The sequence below is a fragment of the Strix aluco genome, chromosome 5, assembly GCF_031877795.1.
Source record: "Strix aluco isolate bStrAlu1 chromosome 5, bStrAlu1.hap1, whole genome shotgun sequence".
Classification (NCBI taxonomy): Eukaryota; Metazoa; Chordata; class Aves; order Strigiformes; family Strigidae; genus Strix; species Strix aluco.
The window spans coordinates 72,382,830-72,402,643 of NC_133935.1; the positions used below are offsets into that span (position 1 = coordinate 72,382,830).

General features: G+C 43.3%; 1 protein-coding gene across 1 annotated transcript; it reads right to left on the reverse strand.

The window, feature by feature from the left end:
• Window positions 1–3,354: 3,354 nt before the first annotated feature.
• Window positions 3,355–16,808, reverse strand: LOC141924063 (sucrase-isomaltase, intestinal-like). The gene is made up of 6 exons (XM_074825901.1): window positions 16,786–16,808; window positions 14,924–15,092; window positions 14,181–14,277; window positions 12,901–13,013; window positions 4,547–4,672; window positions 3,355–3,498 (listed from the first exon to the last, which is right to left on the reverse strand). Exons 1-6 carry the CDS (start codon window positions 16,806–16,808, stop codon window positions 3,355–3,357), a joined length of 672 nt encoding a protein of 223 aa, XP_074682002.1.
• Between the last annotated feature and the right edge of the window lie 3,006 nt (window positions 16,809–19,814).

Sequence of the window (19,814 nt, forward strand, 5' to 3'; positions counted from 1 at the left end):
ACAACAATCTGCTACGCTTGGGGAACTCATTACTGTCACTACCCAAAGGGAATCTAAATAGAAAATTTTTCTTTTGGTATCAAACTGGATTACACTTGCCTTGATTGTAGTTATCATGGCTTTGCTGTCACTTGGGAATGAAACCCTTCATACTGTTCCAGGTCCTGACTCAACTTATCGGAATGTTTTATATCACTAAAGAATGCTAATAGTCGCAGTCTGACAGAAATATCAGCAACCGTAATAAAGTGAAAATAGAAAACTTCACTACCAGTGCAACCTATACTTCCCATTAGCTTTTAAAAAATTAAACACAAACTGGATCATCTTTTGTTCTTTTTCACAAGTTTATCTAAATAACTAGAGCAGAAGACAGTCCTCAGTTACAGGTCAGTGGAAGGAGGAAAGAAGGACTCCCTATCTGGATTCCCATTAGCTTGTTGCATGAATTAAGAATTGTTGTTATATTCTTTGCATCTGCCTAACAGCTTAATTTAGATTTACATAGCAACAGCTCGTTGCACTGCTCTAGCATGCACCATCTGAGAAACTGAAAGGTCTTCAAAAATGTTTAAAAAAAAGTAAGAAGATAACACAGCTCACCCACTAAATGATGACTGCTTGCCTGTAGTTTCCTACCCAGCAGCAAGTGCAAAACAACTGGAGGCATCCTAACTGATGAAAAAGAGGTGACTACCACGTACTTGCTGAAAGGCAAGAGTATGCACAGGAAGAGCTGCCCCAAACTTATGGTATTTTGCTAATACACTCACGTCTTGCAAACTTTTTTGAGATAAACCAATAAATAGGCAAGTGGTATTTAATGTTACAGCTCTAAGAAGTTAGATAATTTTTAGAGCAGTATTGAGGATACAGGGAGCCTAAACTGCCTAATAGTTGGAAAGAGCACTCAGCCCTGACAGCACATGTGCTCATCTACTGCTTAGTTAGTTATTTACAATGATGTATCCAGTTAATTTTGCACTGTTTTGTCTTGAAGTTGCTCTCTATCAGAGTGACTGTTACTGTTTAAACTCTGTGCCTTGGACCTCCACTGATGGAATCTGTTTTCACTGCTGCACCCTGGAGCTTCTCATGATCTACAACTGCAGAAGAACTGGGAGCTTCATGGGAATGTATCTTTGAGGACAAATTGCTGGCAAATGACAGTAGCTATATAGGCTGCTATTTCCATTATCTAATTGATGACTTGGTCTGTGTGGTTTTGTTTGCGATTCCTAGCAGCGAATGCAATTATAGTACAACGAAGTGAAGATTAGGCCAATAATAAATACAGAGCAGGTACTTTTTATGAAACTACAAAAAAACCCCAGCAGACTGAAGAACAGCAAACCTCATAACTGTATTTTAAAAAGAAAACACTGATATGGGTAGTCCGTCCTCAGTCATATGCTAAACTTTATAACAAATTGTGGAGGAAAAAATAAGGACAAGGAGACACTTCTGACTTGATCTATGCATTTGACAAGATAATGTGATTTTTAGATGAGGTAACTGCAGTAGCTCTCGACTCCAGTAAACATCTGATACACGACCACAAGTCAGAGGAACTGTCCCACAATTTAGGACTCTGCTTTTCACTCTCTTTTCCCACAAACATTTGACAGGACCCCCATGAAAAGATGAGGAACGTGCTTATTTTAAAAGGACTGGATCACCTTAGGGCCCAAACATTAGTGGCCTGTCCACTGTGATTCAGCTGGATTAATGGGTCTCCTTACAGGTATGTATGAGCCATCAACATAATGTAGGTAAATATGATGCAGGGTTTTGTCATACGAGACAATTTCTAGCAGAAAGAAGGAAATATTTTTGCAATTCTCAAAACACTGTGGGGGCATCATCTGGAGTGCCATTAAATCCAGTTGTGTGCTACACAGGCAAATGCATTTAAACTGGGGCACATGTGGAGGGAGAGCTACTACAATGAGATCTGAAGACCTCACCTGATAAAAAGATAATAAAATACTTAAGTTTGTTTAGCCTAGCAAAAAAGGCTGAGGGATGTACACTTGTTCATTGTATCAAGAAAGAAAGTAGAAGGATGAGAGACTGGCAGTTTGAGGTAAATAAGAATAGTAGCACCCAAATGAAAGGCGTAAACTGACCATTTAGGCTGGAAAATAGAAGACTGCAATTAGAGCACAAAGTCCTGAGAGGGACTCTGGGACTGTCTCCTCCTTGCCCCGTGGGCCAGCTCAGCCTGAGCCATCCCTGATGCATGTCAGACCTGTCTGCAACACCCGCTCAGGGAGGGACCCCTGGCCATGGGCAGCCAGCTCCCTGCTCGACTCGCCTTGCAGACAGGCAGCTTTATCCTAATGTCTACCTTAAATCTTTTCTGCTGCAATTTAAAGCACTTTTCTTATCCTGTCCCTAGAGGTTATGGAGAACAAATGACACCTCTCTTCTCTGTGGCAATGCTTCACACCCTGTGGGCACTGCTCCAGGTCTCAACATTCGTAAGCCTTCCCACCTCGACCCTTCCCAGGTGGTGTGACTGTCCCAGCCTGCCCTGGGAGTGCAGCCCTCCCAGTACTGCGCTGCTGGCGGGCCCTGGACAGCAAGGTCTTATGCATCTATCAAGGATTTTTATTTAATTTCTTAATTTATTAATCTTTTAAATTTAAATTTCAGTTTAATTGGTCTCCAATTTCCTTGCCACCATTGACACTCACTTAGCTATTGTGACAAAGAGCAATTTCAGTGCGAGGCCATAAATAGGGACTCGCTGGAGAGAAACAGCAAACTTTGTTGGAAAAAATTGACAGGGAAACATGGAAAACTCCAATTTCCACTTCTGCCCAAATTAATGCATTCGGTCATATATGAATTTTAGTTACAGGTTCCACATACATTTTTCACAAATTTTCATGCAAACAAACATCTCTCACATTAATTTAGATAAAAAGTAAATATAATGCAATGTGAATTGTAGTTATTAGCTTTCCAGACTGATTATGAATAGATTTTTTCCACTATTCAGCTATTTCTGTGTGCATATTACACTCATTTGTTCATTTTCAGGAAAAGAATTGCATGAAAGCAATCCTATCTCAACTCAGCCCTGGACAGAGGCAAAACTTCTCATAACTGAGTGGGAAAAAGTGAAAGACAATTAATGTTATCATGTAGAGATGGTGCTGGTACACAGATATTGACAAATGCAACACATTTAAATATGAAATCTATGAAAAATTGTTCTTCAGCTCTTCTCAACAAATGACAAAAATGGAAAACCTTCTATTATAGCATGCATGCGCTAGCACCTAGATACCGCTATGATTGCTATGCTGCAAATAGTTCTTATAAATGGAGAAATAATTAGCAACATCATTTATTTACCAGAATCACGACATTGTGCATTCCTTCCTTCTTTAGCTGTTGGAGGTACTCTGGCAGACCTGCATAATTCACTTTATCATAGGTAAAGTCCAGGCGACGTTCCATGTAGTCGATATCAAGATGTTGGACGTCCTAAACATTTTTAAAGCAAACATTACATGAGTACTTCCTCCAGCTCTGGAGTCCTCAGTACAAGAAAGACATGGACCTGTTGGACCAGGTCCAGAGGAGGGTCACAAAGATGATCAGGGGGCTGGAACCCCTCTCCTATGAGGACAGGCCGAGAGAGTTGGGGTTGTTCAACCTGGAGAAGAAAAGGCTCTGGGGAGACCTTATTGCAGCCATTAAATATTTAAAGGGGGCTCGTAAGAAAGATGGGGACAGACTTTTTAGTAGTCTGTTGTGATAGGACAAAGGGTAATATTTTAAACTAAAAGAGGGTAGATTCAGACTAGATATAAAGAAGAAATCTTCTATGATGAGAGTGGTGAAACACTGGAACAGGTTGTCCAGAGAGGTGGTAGGTGCCCCATCCCTGGAAACATTCAAGGTCATACTGGATGGGGCTTTGAGCAGCCTGGTCTAGTTGAAGATGCCCCTGCTCATTGCTGGGGGGTTGAACTAGATGACCTTTAAAGGTCCCTTCCAACCCAAACCATTCTATGATCCTATGATTGAAGTATTTGATACAGAAAATCAGAATGCATGCAACTGCATTTCTAAAAGGTACCTAATGTATGAAATGAAAACTAAGAGACTGGCTATAATAATTGTAAATAATTGTCAGGCCAAATTCAGGTCCTATAAACTTAGATGGTAGCAGTGGACAAAATGGAAATGTAGAAGTCCTAATTTAACAACTGTTTGGCAGTGATATGCATCAGAAGTACCATGATTTATTCTTAAAATGTTAGCACTGCATGCTGCATAACAGTAAATCCACACCAGAATCGTCTGCTATGCAGCCAAGAGCAGCACTTAAACCTCATGTTCAAAGCCTGCTTTAAATGTTCTTTTAAGCATTATAAAGATAATACATGTAAACCCAGAACACAAGATTATGAACATCCTTTTATTCTACAGTTCTCTTTGTAGGATAATCACTTTTCCTCTATTATAATTTTATTCGTCTCACTTTGGCTTGTAAAATTAACATACACAGTGAAAAATTCATACTTACATATGGGATATCGTAGTAGTGCATGCGATCAACAGTTTTCTTTAAAACATCAATGCTGCCATAACCCCATCGGGAGAGATGAAATCCCAGAGACCAGTAGGCAGGCATGTGTGGGCGCCCAATGGCCTACAGCAGGAATGAGGAAGACAGAAATGCAAAGGGTAAGATGAAGAGAAATTATTCTGAAACACCAGGAGAGGCTTCCTGCTCATTTAAGCCACAAAGGTCAGGGCACAGGTATCACACAACCATGAAATACCCTTTCCTTTCTCACTGTACAGTATGGTCCCCTTCAAAAAAACACTTCTCCTGGTGGACCCTTATCCTTAGCAGAGCTCTGAGTAACACCCACACTGAGCAGCGCTTGTAAGAACACCCCAGTGGAAGACATGGTGTATAAAACCCAGGCTAATATTAAATGTGGGTCTCACTGAGGTCTCAGCCTCCACACAGTAGCATTTGGCCTTCACTTACATGGTGCACACCAGCAGAACCCCAGTGTGGAGCCTCGCACTGGCTGACCCGTGCCAAGTCTACAAACCCTTTGGTCCACAGCAGGCATATGTGATGCTACACAACAATGTCAGCTTTGCTAATTTCTCTTGCTGCATCCAGCTGTACTAACTCATCAAGAGTCTGATGTTTGTTTGAGCTCTCTGAAGTTTTAATTATATTTACACACCACCCTGATGAAATTCGGTTGCTTATGACTGACTGCTCTTATTGCTGGCCCACAGCATTGTGTTGCCAGGCATTGACAAACCTCTTCAAGGTCAGAGTTACAGTTTGGTCCTGAAATTCTCAACTGAAACATAAGGTAATGAGTTAAATATGATTTTATAAATATTTGATTTTCACCGTCTCCATGCAATCCAGCTGTAAATTGCATGAGGAAACTCGATTGAGAGCACAGGGGAGTGAGGCATCCTGTTCTGCTTCCCCAGGTGAGAGCTGCTCTGGCAACCTGGGACAAGCAGTGAGCAACCATGATGTCTGTTCTAGAAATAAGCTGAAATCTGGCATTGCCTCATTAGTACATACTGGTTTTCTGGGGGACAACTCTTGAAATACTTACTCCAGTTTTAAACAGATCCCATTAAATTAACCTTTGTTAACATCTTTGTAGGCAATACATGAAAATCTAGCAGCTATCTAGTAGCTAGTAAGCACCCATGACATGAATATGTTGCAGATATTGACTCCCTTTGGCTAACTAACTGTTCCTCCCTTATTTCCTTGTGAATCTCCATAGTTAGGTAATTATGCTAAGAAGTAAAAAAGAACAAAACTTGCATATTGGCAGCTAAACCCCATCTACTTTGATTAAATAAAACAAGGCACTCCTGGCACTGTATCTATTGCATTGCTAAGCTCTCTAGAGATCAAGATTTATAAAGACACATCTTCCTATGGGATTTCCTCCAGTAAGAGTCTGACCTGGGAAAGCAATGCTGAACTTGAAATTGCTCTAAAATATGTTGTGAATGCTAGAGCTGGTGGGATGTGCAAACTGCACCAGACAGAAAAACAGATGCAGGAGAGAAGAGGGGAAAAGCAGAGGATATTTTAATGCACCCAAGCTGGGGGAACACACAGGGTAAATTTCTTTCAAACGAGAATGGCTTGTGGACAGACAGGCAAACTTTAAGCACTAAGCATTACAAATTTGGCCACACAGTGCTTTCACTTGTTGGAATGCTGCTATCTCACCTAAGAAAAGACAGGAGGCCAGAACAACTGATGAGGTTAATGGTTTGAGTCTCTCCAGGAGAGATGCTCGGGCTGAGCAGCACAGCTGCCCCATATGCCTGCTACCCATCCTGTTCCACCAGACTTAACTCTCTTCACCCTCCTCAACACCTCCTTCCCCTGCAACTTAGCTGGAGGCTAAGCCCTTCAGAGGAACCAAGAGCAGCTATCAGCAACATATTCCCGATGCAGCTGCACTTCGCCTTCCCTGCACACCACTGTGCCCTTGCTGGGAGAGGCCCTGGACAGACGAAGGTGGCCCCCTACCACGTAGGGGGAGGCCAGTGGGCAGACACACCATTGCCACCACAGTGCAGTCTCATCTGGTTACATGTGTCATTAGTTATTTCCAGCTTGTGTGGACACAACCTGATCCCCCAGACCATCTTTCAAGCTCTGCTGAGGTTTCCTGTGGTATGCTGAATGGGGCACGAATGATCTAGTCACCCTGTGAGCCAACACCAAGGTGTCCAGCAGAGCACGGCAAGCCTCAGGGCAAGAAGTCTGCTTCTCTGTCACAACCGCACTCACCATATTAGGGATAAATTCATCTGAGGAGGCAACAGAGCTTTTAGAGTAGACAAGGCTGCAAGATAAGCTCTGTGAACGCCACCACTTTGTGCTCCTAAAGCAGATGCATATTTTGCCCTTGCTTTCTCTACTGTAAACAGAGAGCAACCTCTACAAACAAGGTTAAAAAGACAGACCAAAACAAAAGAACTCCCTAATGAAATAAAATGTTTTGTGTACAGGCTTCTCCCCTTGGACAAGGGGAAGAGGGAAAATCAACTGATAAATATTAATCCTGCAGCTGAACAGCGAGCCCAGTGCCCCAGCAGGATGTTGGTGTGGCATCCGCTGCCTCTCCCTGAGCAGGATGGGGAATGGGAACCACTGACAGAGGTGACCAGCCTGGGCAGCCCTGCTCCAGGTCCTGCAATACCCCAGATTGTTCCTGGCTAGGGAGGACAGTCAGCCTGGGACGTCACCAATACAACATGGTTCAAGAGCTGAATGGGGATTTGCTTCTGCTCCCATGTCCTGTCAAGAACGCAGCTGGACACCAGAGGAGCTGGAGGTGGAGCTGTGGCCACCAGCATGCCAGCCAAGGTCCTTCCCAAAGAGCACATCCACTGCACTGGGGTTTGCTGATGTTCTGCTGCTCACCCTTATCGTGAGTGCTGTCTTGTCTGCAGACCTCAGAGCTGCCCCATGATGAGGCAGTATTTCATGACAGCATCCCTTGAGGAGTGTGGGATTGCAGCTGAACCAACTGAAGAAAATCCACCTTGTAAGCAAGATATTAAGGTTTAAAGCAATTAGTTCCCCAGGTTCACCAGGCTGGCACATCTATGGTGAGCTTAATTGAAATCAGCAGAACATTTGAAGAGGAAGGGTGGAAACAGGGCAGCTGGGAAAACAAATGTTCTTTTTTCTAATTATGCTGCGGACTCTCTCTAATGGATCCCCCTGAAGCTTCCTGATAAAGTAACTGACATATGGTACCTACTCACAGATGGATCAGCAGAGGCAGGGATGTAATTTTGCAAACCTTAAAACTCATGTTGGATTTGATATATATTTAGGATCTAGTTAATTCATATAGATTGCATTCTGAATACAAATGATCATAAAACACACTAGGCAGAGAAAGCCTGCTTGGCAAAATTGACTCCCATAGAATCAGAAAAGGTAAATGAGGTATGGCAGGGGAACTGAGGGAGGAAAACATGAGAAATGCAGAAACAGCAAACATATGGGGTATCCGAACTGAGAAAAAAAAAAAAATGGGAAGATACAGTAATGCAGCAGAAGAAAAAAAGATCCTATTTTCTGTTCCACAATTTATCCTGCACTTGGTTCTTAAATAACTCCTGGTGTTGTTTAATAAATTCACTGTTAGTTTTTCCAGGTTTACATAACGTGGCATTACGTAATTTTTTTTTTTTTTTCACTTTTTTCAAATGCACCTGAGAGCTGTTGAATCCAGGAGGTACCCTGGAAACGTTTTGCAGTAAGAACAAGTTCAGTGAAAACATGTATATCTAACAACCAAAATCTGTGCCCAAGGAGCAGGTGATCTGTATTCACTTTCCCTGTATTGGGTCATTGGACAAATAACATTATTACTATGAGTATCAAGGATATCAACTAAGTTATAAAGGCTATATAGTAAATCAAGATTCTAGTCTATTAACACTATAACCAAAGACTTTGATGTGAGAGAGATGACTGAAGAGTTATGCCCTATATATCATAGTGGCTATAGAGAGATATACTCTTTCCCATGCTTACAACGAAGCTGACATCTCCAGCAACGCAGGTACAGGGACTCAACATGAAAGACTGCTAATCTTGCACCCTAATTAGCCATATAAAATTACTCTTGAAACTTGGTATTTGCTTAAACTTCCTTTCTTTAAGGATGAGCTGTAGGAGGAAACTATAAAAATCCAAGTGGGCTAATGCTCTGGATTTAGACACAGAAATAGTGTGTTTGGATAGTCACACAAACAGCTAAATTACACAAGCACTCCTATGGCCTAGTTATCTGTATCCAGTTTATCCCCTATGGCTGAGGTAGGCAGGTGAGTGCTGTGGGCACCTAGTCAGGCAGGAGGTAACCTTCACTCAAAGTGTATAAACAGAATCTGAACTTTGTTTTAGGAGAGCAAGAAGAAAGGCCCTGCAACTACTGAATCATTAAGAAAATGCTCACAACCTCAGGAGTCTAAAAATGTTAAGGACTTTCAATGTCAAGGTCTTCAAACCTTGTTTTTTTCTGCACAAACACTTCTCAGCTGCTTAGTCTTTCTTGAGGGACCCATGAATTCAACTGTGAGACTCTCACTGAATGATGTGTGATAAACTGTAGGTACAAGTAGGTGCCCCATGTTGCCTCTCAAATAGGAGACTGTACTAGAGACCTCCTGAGGTCCCTCCCACCCAGAACTATCCTACAGTTCTGTAAGGAGGAAGTAAAACAGCAATTTTCTCTCAAAACAGAATTAGGAGACAGGCAGTATGCTCCCTTAGAGCTTGTCATCAGATAATTTGTGATAAAATAACAAATTTATGGCTTTCACTCCATCCAACAGCTGTTAAATGTCCATTTGTTGAACTGTAAGTCTCCTGAGTGTCTTGTTATGGAGCTCATGTTACTGCTACACACTGTTACTGAAAGGCCACCAGTGGACTTGACAATGGTGGTCTGGTATGAGGTTTGGCTGTAGAGTCACAGCTAGGCTCAGCTCAATGCCTGAGCTCTTTAGTTTATTACAGCTTTTTCCCATCCTGCAAACCAAGGCATTTGCAATAAAAAGTGAGATTTCTGTTATATAACTGTTCCACACACCGGACCTCTTCTGTAGTAGGAGAAAAGTGTGATTACTGTCAAATATATATATATAGCTGTGTCAGGACCATATCTGATGTGCCAGGAGCAGCTATCCTCACACCCGGGCTCAGGGACAGGAGGGAGCAGAAGAATCAGGATGGACATTTCTCCTTTCCATTGCATAATGCCCAGCACATGCCCTGTTGATGCCATCACTGCTGTAGTGTTGTGGTGCCATTGGCAGGATGCGTCCTGAAGCTCACCTCTGCTCCGCACAAGACAAAGCAGTGGGACAGAAGCACCGGCATTCTGCTCTCTGCTCCCTTCCCACTCCCTTCATCACCCTTGGAGACCATTTAAAGCAGATTAGCTTGGGCCAGGCTGGCACCCAGGGCCACCACAGCTTTCACTGCCACCTATCCTCACTCCAAGGATGCACAGAGAGGTTGGTGGCCCTGGCAGGGCAGCCAAAATCATTCCTAGTCACTACTCAGGGAGCCCCACTCTTGGCACATCCTGGTTGCCACCAGCAGTGGCAAGAGCCCATGGGCCACCCCTGGGTGCTGGCAGCAACCTGGAGAGGTGCATGGGAAAACTTGTGTACTCCAGAGACCCAGTAAAGAGCTTCATTACAAAGATGTCCTCACTCACTGGTTTGGAGGGAGCTGCGTAAAAGCACTGAGCGGAGCTAAGCTCCTAAATCTTTCACAGAAACAAGCACGGCGGAGGCAAGGGGGGCTGCTTAAGTCTTGAAGTGACACTGAGGGCAACAGCACAAAATGTTTGAGAAAGGTATGGAGCACTTTGCTCTGGACACAGCTCCCTTGCTCTCAATGGCCATGCACTGAGTGGCACCTGGCCACCCTGCCATACCGATGGGACCATCCTGGAGAGGGTGTAATGGGTGGTCCCTGCAAAAAGCCCCATGCAGTGATTTTAGGCAGATGCTTGCACAGGCAGGAACTGTTGTCCCAAGGATCTTGTTGCAGCGGGGCAAACCTGGCCCCGCCAGGGTCCCCTATGGCTAGGAGCTCCCAAAATGCCACTTTCCAGAGAATACCCACGCTAACAGCTGAGTGAGCTGAGGGATGTTGCTAAACAGTGCCTTGCAGACATTGGTCACACTGGTCCTTTCCACCCTCTCCTTCCCTGGGCGTGACAGTGACTGCACGGAAGAGTCCTCGTGGTGTGACAGAAAATACAATTGAAAAATAAAGTCTTTCTTGTCTCCTTCACCTTCCCACATATATTGTACATAAAAGCCAAATCATTACTCTAGAGACTAATAATATGGTAATTATAACATTTGCGATCCAGGAATTTCAGGATGTTTACTGAAGAAGTTATTATTTCACTGCGAAATTGCTACCATGCATTCTTTAAAATTCCCTAGAGAGCTGAGCGCAAGCTTGAAGAATACTGAACAGGGGATTTTTTGTCCTGGCATGTGACATGTCTAGTTAGGAGACACCCACCAGCTCCCCTTTACCTTATTTTCTCTGCTCCAGCTCCATTTCCACAGAGGCAGGGGTGGAAAGTGAGCTGCCAGTACCCATCAGCTGGGGAGTGAGAACTCTCTCATTTTATTTTCAGCTGCTGGCCACCTGCTAAGCCACAGAAATGCTGCCTTCAAACACCAGTGAAAGACTGAAAAGAAATGGGGATGGCTCTAATCTCCACCGTGCTGCTGCAGTAACTCCCCTGAAATAGGTGCTTTCATCACAGGGATCACAGCTGCAGCTATCGGGGGAGTCACTTTACTTTTTCTTTCTTTCTTTGGGTTTTTTTTTGTTGTTTTTTTTTTTTATTATTTGATTGCCAATGTGTAGGTTCAAAACCCAGTTTCTGTTTGGCCTGTGGCACTGGTGTGGAATCTCACTGATGGGGAGGACGTGCAGAGGGAGCTGGAAACCTCTGAGAGGCAGAGTAATTGCTCCCTCTCTGGGATGTGGAGGGGCACCGGCAGCCTCCCACCTCTCTGGGAGGCACCTCCTGAGTCTCTGACTGGAAAACGAAAGTCTAGCAGAGCCCACCACCCTGGGGAGCCTCCAGCCTTCCCAAAACAGCAGCATGACCTTTCCATCACCAAATCAGAACCTAGCAATATTTCCTTCTGGGATAAATCCTCTTTTTCCCTGGGCCAAAACACTACTTCTGTTCCCATTTCAGATATTTTTAAAGCAGGTAAGCACAGGATATGGAGGCTTTAAAAAGCCAGGAAAGAAAAAATGTTGGATGAAAATCAGAGCTCAGGCACCTTGGTGGGGCGGCAGAGGGGAAGGCAGAGCACAGGCACATCTCACTGCAAGCTCTGGCTGCACACCTCCAGGACACCCTACTGCAGGCTGCTCCAGTTACAGCTTAATCCTCAAGGTCTGCACACATATGAATCCCCCTTCTCACAGTGACATGTCCCTTCTCAGCTTTGCTCCACACTCTTTAGGCTTGGCACTGGTTTTTTTATGCACAGAGCTATGTTCTCAGGTGGCAATTTGCTGTGCAAGGGTCCAGTTAATGCATCACTCGGCATTTGGTGACCAGGAAAAAGATGTTACCTGCCACTTTTTTCTTGGTGGCCCTCACTGGATAAGATTTGCATGCACAATCCTGAAGCAGCTATTCACATGTATACCCTCAGTTCTTTGGAAAACACTAGGCAACTGAAAAGCAAGTAGTTATGCTCTTACAGACAGCAGTAAATATGTTTTTTCACACCTATGTTCTCCAATGCAATTACATGGATTTTCATTAGTAAAAAACAGGCTGATGCTCCAAAATCAACAGCCAATTCCCCTGGTAAATAAAGGCTTGAAGCCTTTGAAGTTCATTCAACATCTCTGAAGTCCAGCAGACATAAAGTTCCCAAAGATTCTTATCTGTGCTCTGCTTAGTTTGTTTTCTCCATCCACAGTGGCAAAACACAGTTACAGTCATGTAGTGAAGACTGTAAAACTATCACAACCCAGAGAAGAGTAAGCTGGGACAAATTTCTTTCCAATCATTGCATCCCTTTAGTGCATTCCTGCTCTCAATATCGAAATGCTGCAGGGAAGGCTGGAGATGTGCATTGAACGTCCAGCCAGGCTGCTATACTCACTGTTCACTGATGCTTGAGTACACACCAGGTTGCCCATAGACCTAAAGCTATGACTTTGTATGAACAGATCAGGACAAAGTTTTGGCTGCACTACCTGCTGATACTATCAGACACTGACAGCAGTTTGCTACAAGGTACTGTCCCGCATGCCGCATGCACTTTTCTACTAACCTCTGTGTATTGCTGAATTACGTTTTCAGGAGTTGGTCCAAGGAAGACATAGAAGTCAAGGATCCCTCCAATAGTGCGGAAAGTTAAAGATGGGTTTGGACTTAGAGAAACATCTGAAAGGAAAAAAACAGGTTCTCAGTACAAACCAGCTCTGCACTATGTGTAAGAATGGTTCAAAGCTGCATCAGCGGAGGTTCAGACCTGACATTAGGAAATATTTCTTTACCAAGAGGGTGGTCAAACACTGGAACAGGCTTCCTAGAGAGGTGGTCAATGTCCTCAGCCTGTCAGTGTTTAAGAGACGTTTGGATAATGCCCTTAATAAGATACATTAACTTTTGGTCAGCGCTGAAGTGGTCAGGCAGTTGGTCTAGTTGATCATCGTAGGTCCCTTCCAACTGAAATATTCTATATTCTATTCTATTCTATTCTATTCTATTCTATTCTATTCTATTCTATTCTATTCTATTCTATTCTATTCTATTCTATTCTATTCTATTCTATTCTTTCCCAGGTGTATGTACTCTGGGCTCTTCTGTGCAAAAATGCATCCCCAGGCAGAGGTGGCTACATGTTCAAGTCACTATCCGACACCTTATGGGTACAACTGGATGAACAAACAGGACCTGTATGTAGGCTAGCAGTGGCCCAGTGTTTCTGTTATCTCCGCTTTCAGATTGGCGTTGTGCAGCGATAAATCACAGAAACTCACGCAGAGTAGATAGCACAGATCCATTTGTCTCAGTTTCATTTATATAAAAAGGAACCACAAGCTTGTGTTTAGGGTTCCTCTATGCTATTTTAATCTTCTTATTGGAAGTCATTGCCTGCCAGGGAAAACTGATTTTATAGACTGAGTGAAGATTCCCCTTTTCTGAAATTATACCACTGGATTAATACACTAAGGTGACCATGGCAACGCACAAAACTATTCTCCACAGACAGAATAGAGGGCTAAACTGAATTGATTTGATTCAGTTACGCCAATCCCAGAGGAAATTTCTTCCACCTTCTCCTTTCCCTGCATGTGCCTCTATTTTCAAAAAAAACCCCAAAACCAAGCATATATTTTCACTGAAAATACCTTACCTTGTTAATCAGTCATTCTAATGAAATCTCTTTGAAAACTTTAGAGTAATTCCTGGAACCACAGTTATGGAACAGTCACTCATATTGAAAAAATCACATTGAAAAAACAATCAGTAAAACAGTTTCGTCTATTTACTGATTTACTGTCTTTCTATACGCAGCACATATAGGGAATCCATATATCTTTTTACCTTGTGCATTGGAGTTCAGAAGGAGAACACCATGGGCATTGGAGTCAGCTTCTACACACATATAGAATGGGTGAACTCCATAGAGGTTGGCGGATGGCTGAAACATAAACAGCACATTAGGTATGGCTTGACTTTGTTATTTTTCATAGTATTTGTCAGCTAGGTACATATGCAAAGACAAGGAAATAAATTCATTCATAGTTAGAGACTTGTTTTGAAAGTAAAATCGATAGAAAAAAGTTATTTTTTCTGCCTCATCGGGATGGTAGTTTTTAGTCTCTCAGTTAAACCTTCCATATTCTGCCAAACCTTCTAAAATGGCATGGGTAAGAACTACTTTGCTAGTTAAAATAGACTCATCACCCACTGACACCAGTTTAGCCAAACATCTAATGAGTCCTGCTGAAGTTCAGCTTGTTTGGATGAACAGGGATTGATCCAAGCATGAAATTAAATGTTTTCCTGAACCAGGATCTTGGCACACAAAATACTTTTTTCTGAAAACTAACTGCACCATGAGAAATCTTCCAATGAAAGATTTTAAAGACCCCTCAAAATGACTCATAGTTTTGTCATTTAATTAAAACTTACAACATCTGCAAAACCTGTGACATTCCATGTTTGCCATTGATCACATTAACAGTGTTACCATACAGAGAGAGGTGCTCCCTCGGCAAAGCTGTACCGTGCCACCTCCTGTTGGAGATACAAGTTAGGCCAAAGTATTGCATGAAGTGAATTACCGTTGGTGCCTGATCCCTGCTGAACATGCCATAGGTAACAAAGTCCATGCTGTGTTTGAAGGACAGGTGTTCATGTTCACCAAACCCATACACCGAAGTGGATGGCACGGTAGTTGTGATCTGAAGATACTGGTTGGAGAAAAACAGATCAATCAGGGGACTGTCCCACCTGTGACAAATAGAGGGAGACATGATTAGTTTGCTTATCTTTGAAATGCATCATTTTAAGTTCACATCTGCTATTTATACATCTTCTGTATTTTGGAGAGTAACAATATTTTAAGAACCCATTAAATTCTATGCATGTCTCTAACATGCTTAACCTAACACACATTTTTCTTGCAAATGGCACCAGATATCTCATCTACAATAAAATGCATCAGTATAATTTTGAAAAGAACAACTAAAATAACAGAAGACACTATCTATAATCCTATTACCAAAATAAGTGGTTGCTTGTGCTATTTCTATGACAACCAACGGGGCAGGCTAAAAATTGTTATTACTCAGTGGAGTTCAGAATCCTTAATGAGAACAACAGACATTTAGTTGTTAACAGTTTTACTTTTCAATGTTTTGTTGGATCAGGACCTGAATACTCTTGTTACGCCCAACTTTATGCAGGTGCCTGAAGCAGAGGGATAGCTTCCTCCAGACTCTGCTTGAATGATATGCTTTTATTGTGATGACTCTCTCCTGTTTCTCTCACCAGCTTAATGCCTTTATTTCTATTGAATCATCTGTGGACACAAGCTCACATTTTAATTAGGTGTTACATTCTGTTTCCTATCTCTAGTGCTATAATGAGCTGCAAGCTAGATGGGGGAGAACATAGTCAAGCTGTGGAGAAGTGTTTCGTTAATGGTACTGTGTATGCCATGAGTACCACATTTAGAAAGCACCCTCTCGAGCCTTGTTTAACCATGAATTTGTTACAGCTAATTAAAATAAATGAGCCAAAGCCATAGAGCGTAGAAGTGGCATAACTCTCCTTTTAATGGTCTTTTGTCAATGATTTTGACAAAATTAAATGTTTGATCAAATTGACCGGTAAATCAGAGAAGTGGAAGACGGGCTGTGTGGGCAGGGAGCAGCACTACTACTGCAAGAGGAGCACTCCCTGGTGAGCCCTGGCTGCCACCCATGCCAGCAGCACCCCTGGTTGGGGACAAGTCCCCACTGCTGGGAGGACTGAGGGGGCTCTGCCGCTCCCGGGCAGCTCTGCTCTCCCCACAAGGAAGCAAGGACAGCCATTCACAGGGATGCCCAGGGGCAGATCCAAAGCATCCTCCTGTCTCTCCATGCAAAAAGCAGGCACAATCTATCCCTGAAGTGTCCTAGACAAGTCCTAAGTCAAGCACACCTACTGAAGGTTCTGTGGTTTTTTTAAAATGTCTGTTTGGCCTTTCTCACAATCAGGAAAAGTAAAAATTTGTATTTAAGTCTTGATTTGGTTGTTTGCCAGCAGCAACCCTCCCTTCCTTCCATCATCTCCTCCACCTACACGCAGTACTGAATAAGGTTATTTTCTTATAGGAAGGTTAATGCATGCAAAATATCCCTGAGAATCAGATCCAGCCCTTGGCAAACAGAGGCCTTTCTGCAAGAGGCTGCTGCTGCGTAGGAACAGGGGTGGGCTCTGGAGCTATATTCCTGTCCGAAGGAGCCCCGTCACGTAGCTCTTCTGTGTGCCAAGGCAGGCATGGGCACTGCTCTGAGCAGACCACGGTGTTATGCAGAAACAAAAGGATGCCGGAGGGGAAATGTTTTGGGAAAAGCTTAAATATCTGTCCTAACTCATTGAGCACTCTCCATGATGTCTGTTCAGAGGACATAAGGCTTTCTACGTTCATGGTACCCACATTACGGCACTGACATTTCCCATCGTGAGAGCAATTAGTGTTACCATGACATTAAAAGTGCTCCTTCCGCTCAGCAAGTCCTCTCCCTGCCCAGAAGGGTCACTGGGGTGGTGCAAACCACAACCCCAGGAACAACCCCTCTGCCCCACCATGTCTTTAAATGGTGCAGAGAAACTGTTTTACACCTCATGCATTCCCTTGGGCCACTGTCATGCACTCTACTCCAGCATGGCATCGCCAAAGCAGTGCCCTGCTCTGCACCCCTCCATCACTCAGCTCCCCAGGGGCCACCACTCCCAACAGCGCAGCTCCCCATGCTGTGCTGCCAGCCATCGCTCTCCATCAGCCTCGCCTTTCGTTAGACCCCCTCTTGCCAGAACAGCCATATGCTAAATATAGCACTAACTATGACATAAAAAGACTGGTAATGACTCTCTCTTTTTTCTGGGCACTGTTATATCTTCTCCATCTGAAGGGAATCACAGACAGGTTTTCTCCTGGCACCTCACTCTGCCTCCCCTCCCAAGTGGCTGCCCTTGTGCTCCGCAACACACTGTGGTAAGCTGTTGTGTTACTTTATGTGTTTGCTTGTGTTGTGTTGGCAAAGAGCAATCATTTAAAAGAAACGATTATGTCTGTCATTCCTTAAACACTTGGAGACAACAAAAGAAAATGTTATATTTCTCCCACCTCCCCTCCAGCTGGTTTAGAGCAGATAGAAGGAACAAAACAGGAGGGAGCATAAAATGACACCGTGTGCGCAGGAATTTGCGTGGTCCTCTGACAGTCCTCCAAACCATAACAGTGCTGTGACGGACAACAGAGGGGATCTAAAAAAACCTAAAAATACAGCTGAGCAGTTGTTCACTGTCAAAAACTCAGCCCCTACCAGCAGTTAGACAAGGCAAAGCCTGAGAAGAAGAGAACTCTTTTCTTTGCACAAGAGGTAATAGCTGCACTCAAGTTCAGTGCTGAAAGTCCTAACCCTTTAGTGCCTCTGTGGTGAGAACACTCCTGCCTGTGGAAATAGAAACAAGCCTCCCCACATGCCTGCCTGGCCCATTGTCTGCTAACAGATGCCTGCTGCACATCCACAAAGTCTGACTGATAAAAGCTAGTGTTTTCTTCCAAACACTGTGCACTCTGTTCAAGAGTAAACCTCTCTAATTTTTAACCTCATATCAGGAAAAAAGAATGATTCAGGATTGAAAAGGTCTGTGTGAAAATTAACATTTCTGGTCAGCAAGTGAACGTCTCACATTCAGCTGCCAATTCTCGGGTCACCAGGATGAACTATAACTGCAGAAGATCAGGGAAATTGTATTAAACGAAGGTGGCTAGACAGGTAGATACAACGTCCTGTTCATGTTGAAGGTGTAGTTTATGACTAACATTGTCACAACTTTTGAGGGGGGTGACTAAAAGGCAGTATAAAATGGTTTTCAGAAGTGCAATCATCAGCCTTTTGTAATATGAACTGGACGTGACAATTTACCTGGTTGAATGACTTCGCTCTGCTGAAGTTTACAGGAGACCAATAATGGCAGTGTGTGCAATTGCTCTGAGTACTGACTTGCCTGCTGTGAGCAAGCAGCTGGTGGCACTTGTAAAGGTGGTCTTATAAAAACCTCCAGAATTAGGAGACTTGGGACATTTAGATGATACAACATTAGGACATATATCATGCATTAACTGGACATTCAAAAACCATTTTATGTTGAGAGAGGGTCTTTTTTAATCCTTGTTACAATGAATCCAGGAGAAATGAGCTCATTTCTTTAAGATGTGAACACCTATCCCACTCAGTCTCTTGGGGAAGATGTCCTCTCTAACATCTGCTTTTCTTGGCCTCCAGACCCCTTGGAAACCACAGCCTTGTGAAAGGAAGAACAACATATACATTATCTGTGTGCACATTCAGGTGGAAACTTCACACGTCTATCAGAAAAGTGGGTCTAAGCCTCCTGGCAGAGCTTGGGCATACCTTTTCAGAGGGCACAGGCTACTGCTATATGTGCAGGCTGCCTACAAGCAGTAAAGCAGTAAAGCACCTTAGGGACCGAGGACTGTAAGTCCTATTTTCAGATGAACCTCAAATATACTTGGCCCTCAACTCACCCCACATGAGCTGCTGGGGAGCATCGTCTTAGGAGTTCAGGTCTCTGTGATTTTCCATTGCTCTCAGAATGCTGAAAAATGTTTCCACTCTGTGCTGGTTTTGCCCAGAGTAGAGTTAATTTTCTTCATAGTAGCTAGTATGGGGCTATGGTTTGGATTTGTGCTGAAAACAGTGTTGATAACACAGGGATGTTTCAATTACTGCTGAGCAGTGTTTGAGTCAAGGCCTTTTCTGCTTCTCACACAACCCCACCAGCAAGTGTGCTGGGGGTGCATAAGAAGTTGGGAGGGGACACAGCTGGGACAACTGACCCCAACTGACTAAAAGGATGTTCCATACCATATGACATCATGCTCAGCAATAAAATTAGGAGGAAGGTTAGCCAGGGGGGCGTGGCTTAGGGACTGGCTGGGCATCAGTCAGTTGGTGGTGAGCAATTGTTTTTATTTGCATCACTTCTCTTTCTTGGGCTTTATTTCTCTCTGTTATTTTCCTTTTCATTACAATATTATTATTATATTTTATCTCAGTTATTAAATTGTTCTTATCTCAACCCATGAGTTTTCTCGCTTTTACTCTTCCAATTCTCTTCCCCCCATCCTGCTGGGGTGGAAGAGTGAGAGAGAAGCTCTGTGGTGCTTAGTTGCTGGCTGGGGTTAACCTACAACACACTGTCTCACAACAGCTGTATTCCTTAGCTGTAAGTCTTAGGCACCACTGGACTGCAGAAGGCACACCAAGAATGAATTTCTATATGCTTATCTTACTTTTAAGGTGATTTATCAAATAGGTTGAGAAAGTCAGCACAAGTAACCAACAGATTTTCCACAAACATGACATTTTAAAAGAAAGAATTGCAGGGTATATTTACAATTATTGACACAGTTCTGCTCTACTTCTACTGTATTGA

What these genes read in the sequence shown, in the direction of transcription:
- LOC141924063 (XM_074825901.1), bottom strand. Translation starts at nt 16,808, where the DNA reads ATGGGAAATGTCAGTGCCGTAAT. An exon ending in TCTGAACTCCAATGCACAAG is followed by an intron (nt 13,014 to 14,180) that starts GTAAAAAGATAT and finishes TTTTCCTTTCAG; the next exon opens with ATGTTTCTCTAAGTCCAAAC. An exon ending in ACTACTACGATATCCCATAT is followed by an intron (nt 3,499 to 4,546) that starts GTAAGTATGAAT and finishes AAAAATGTTTAG; the next exon opens with GACGTCCAACATCTTGATAT.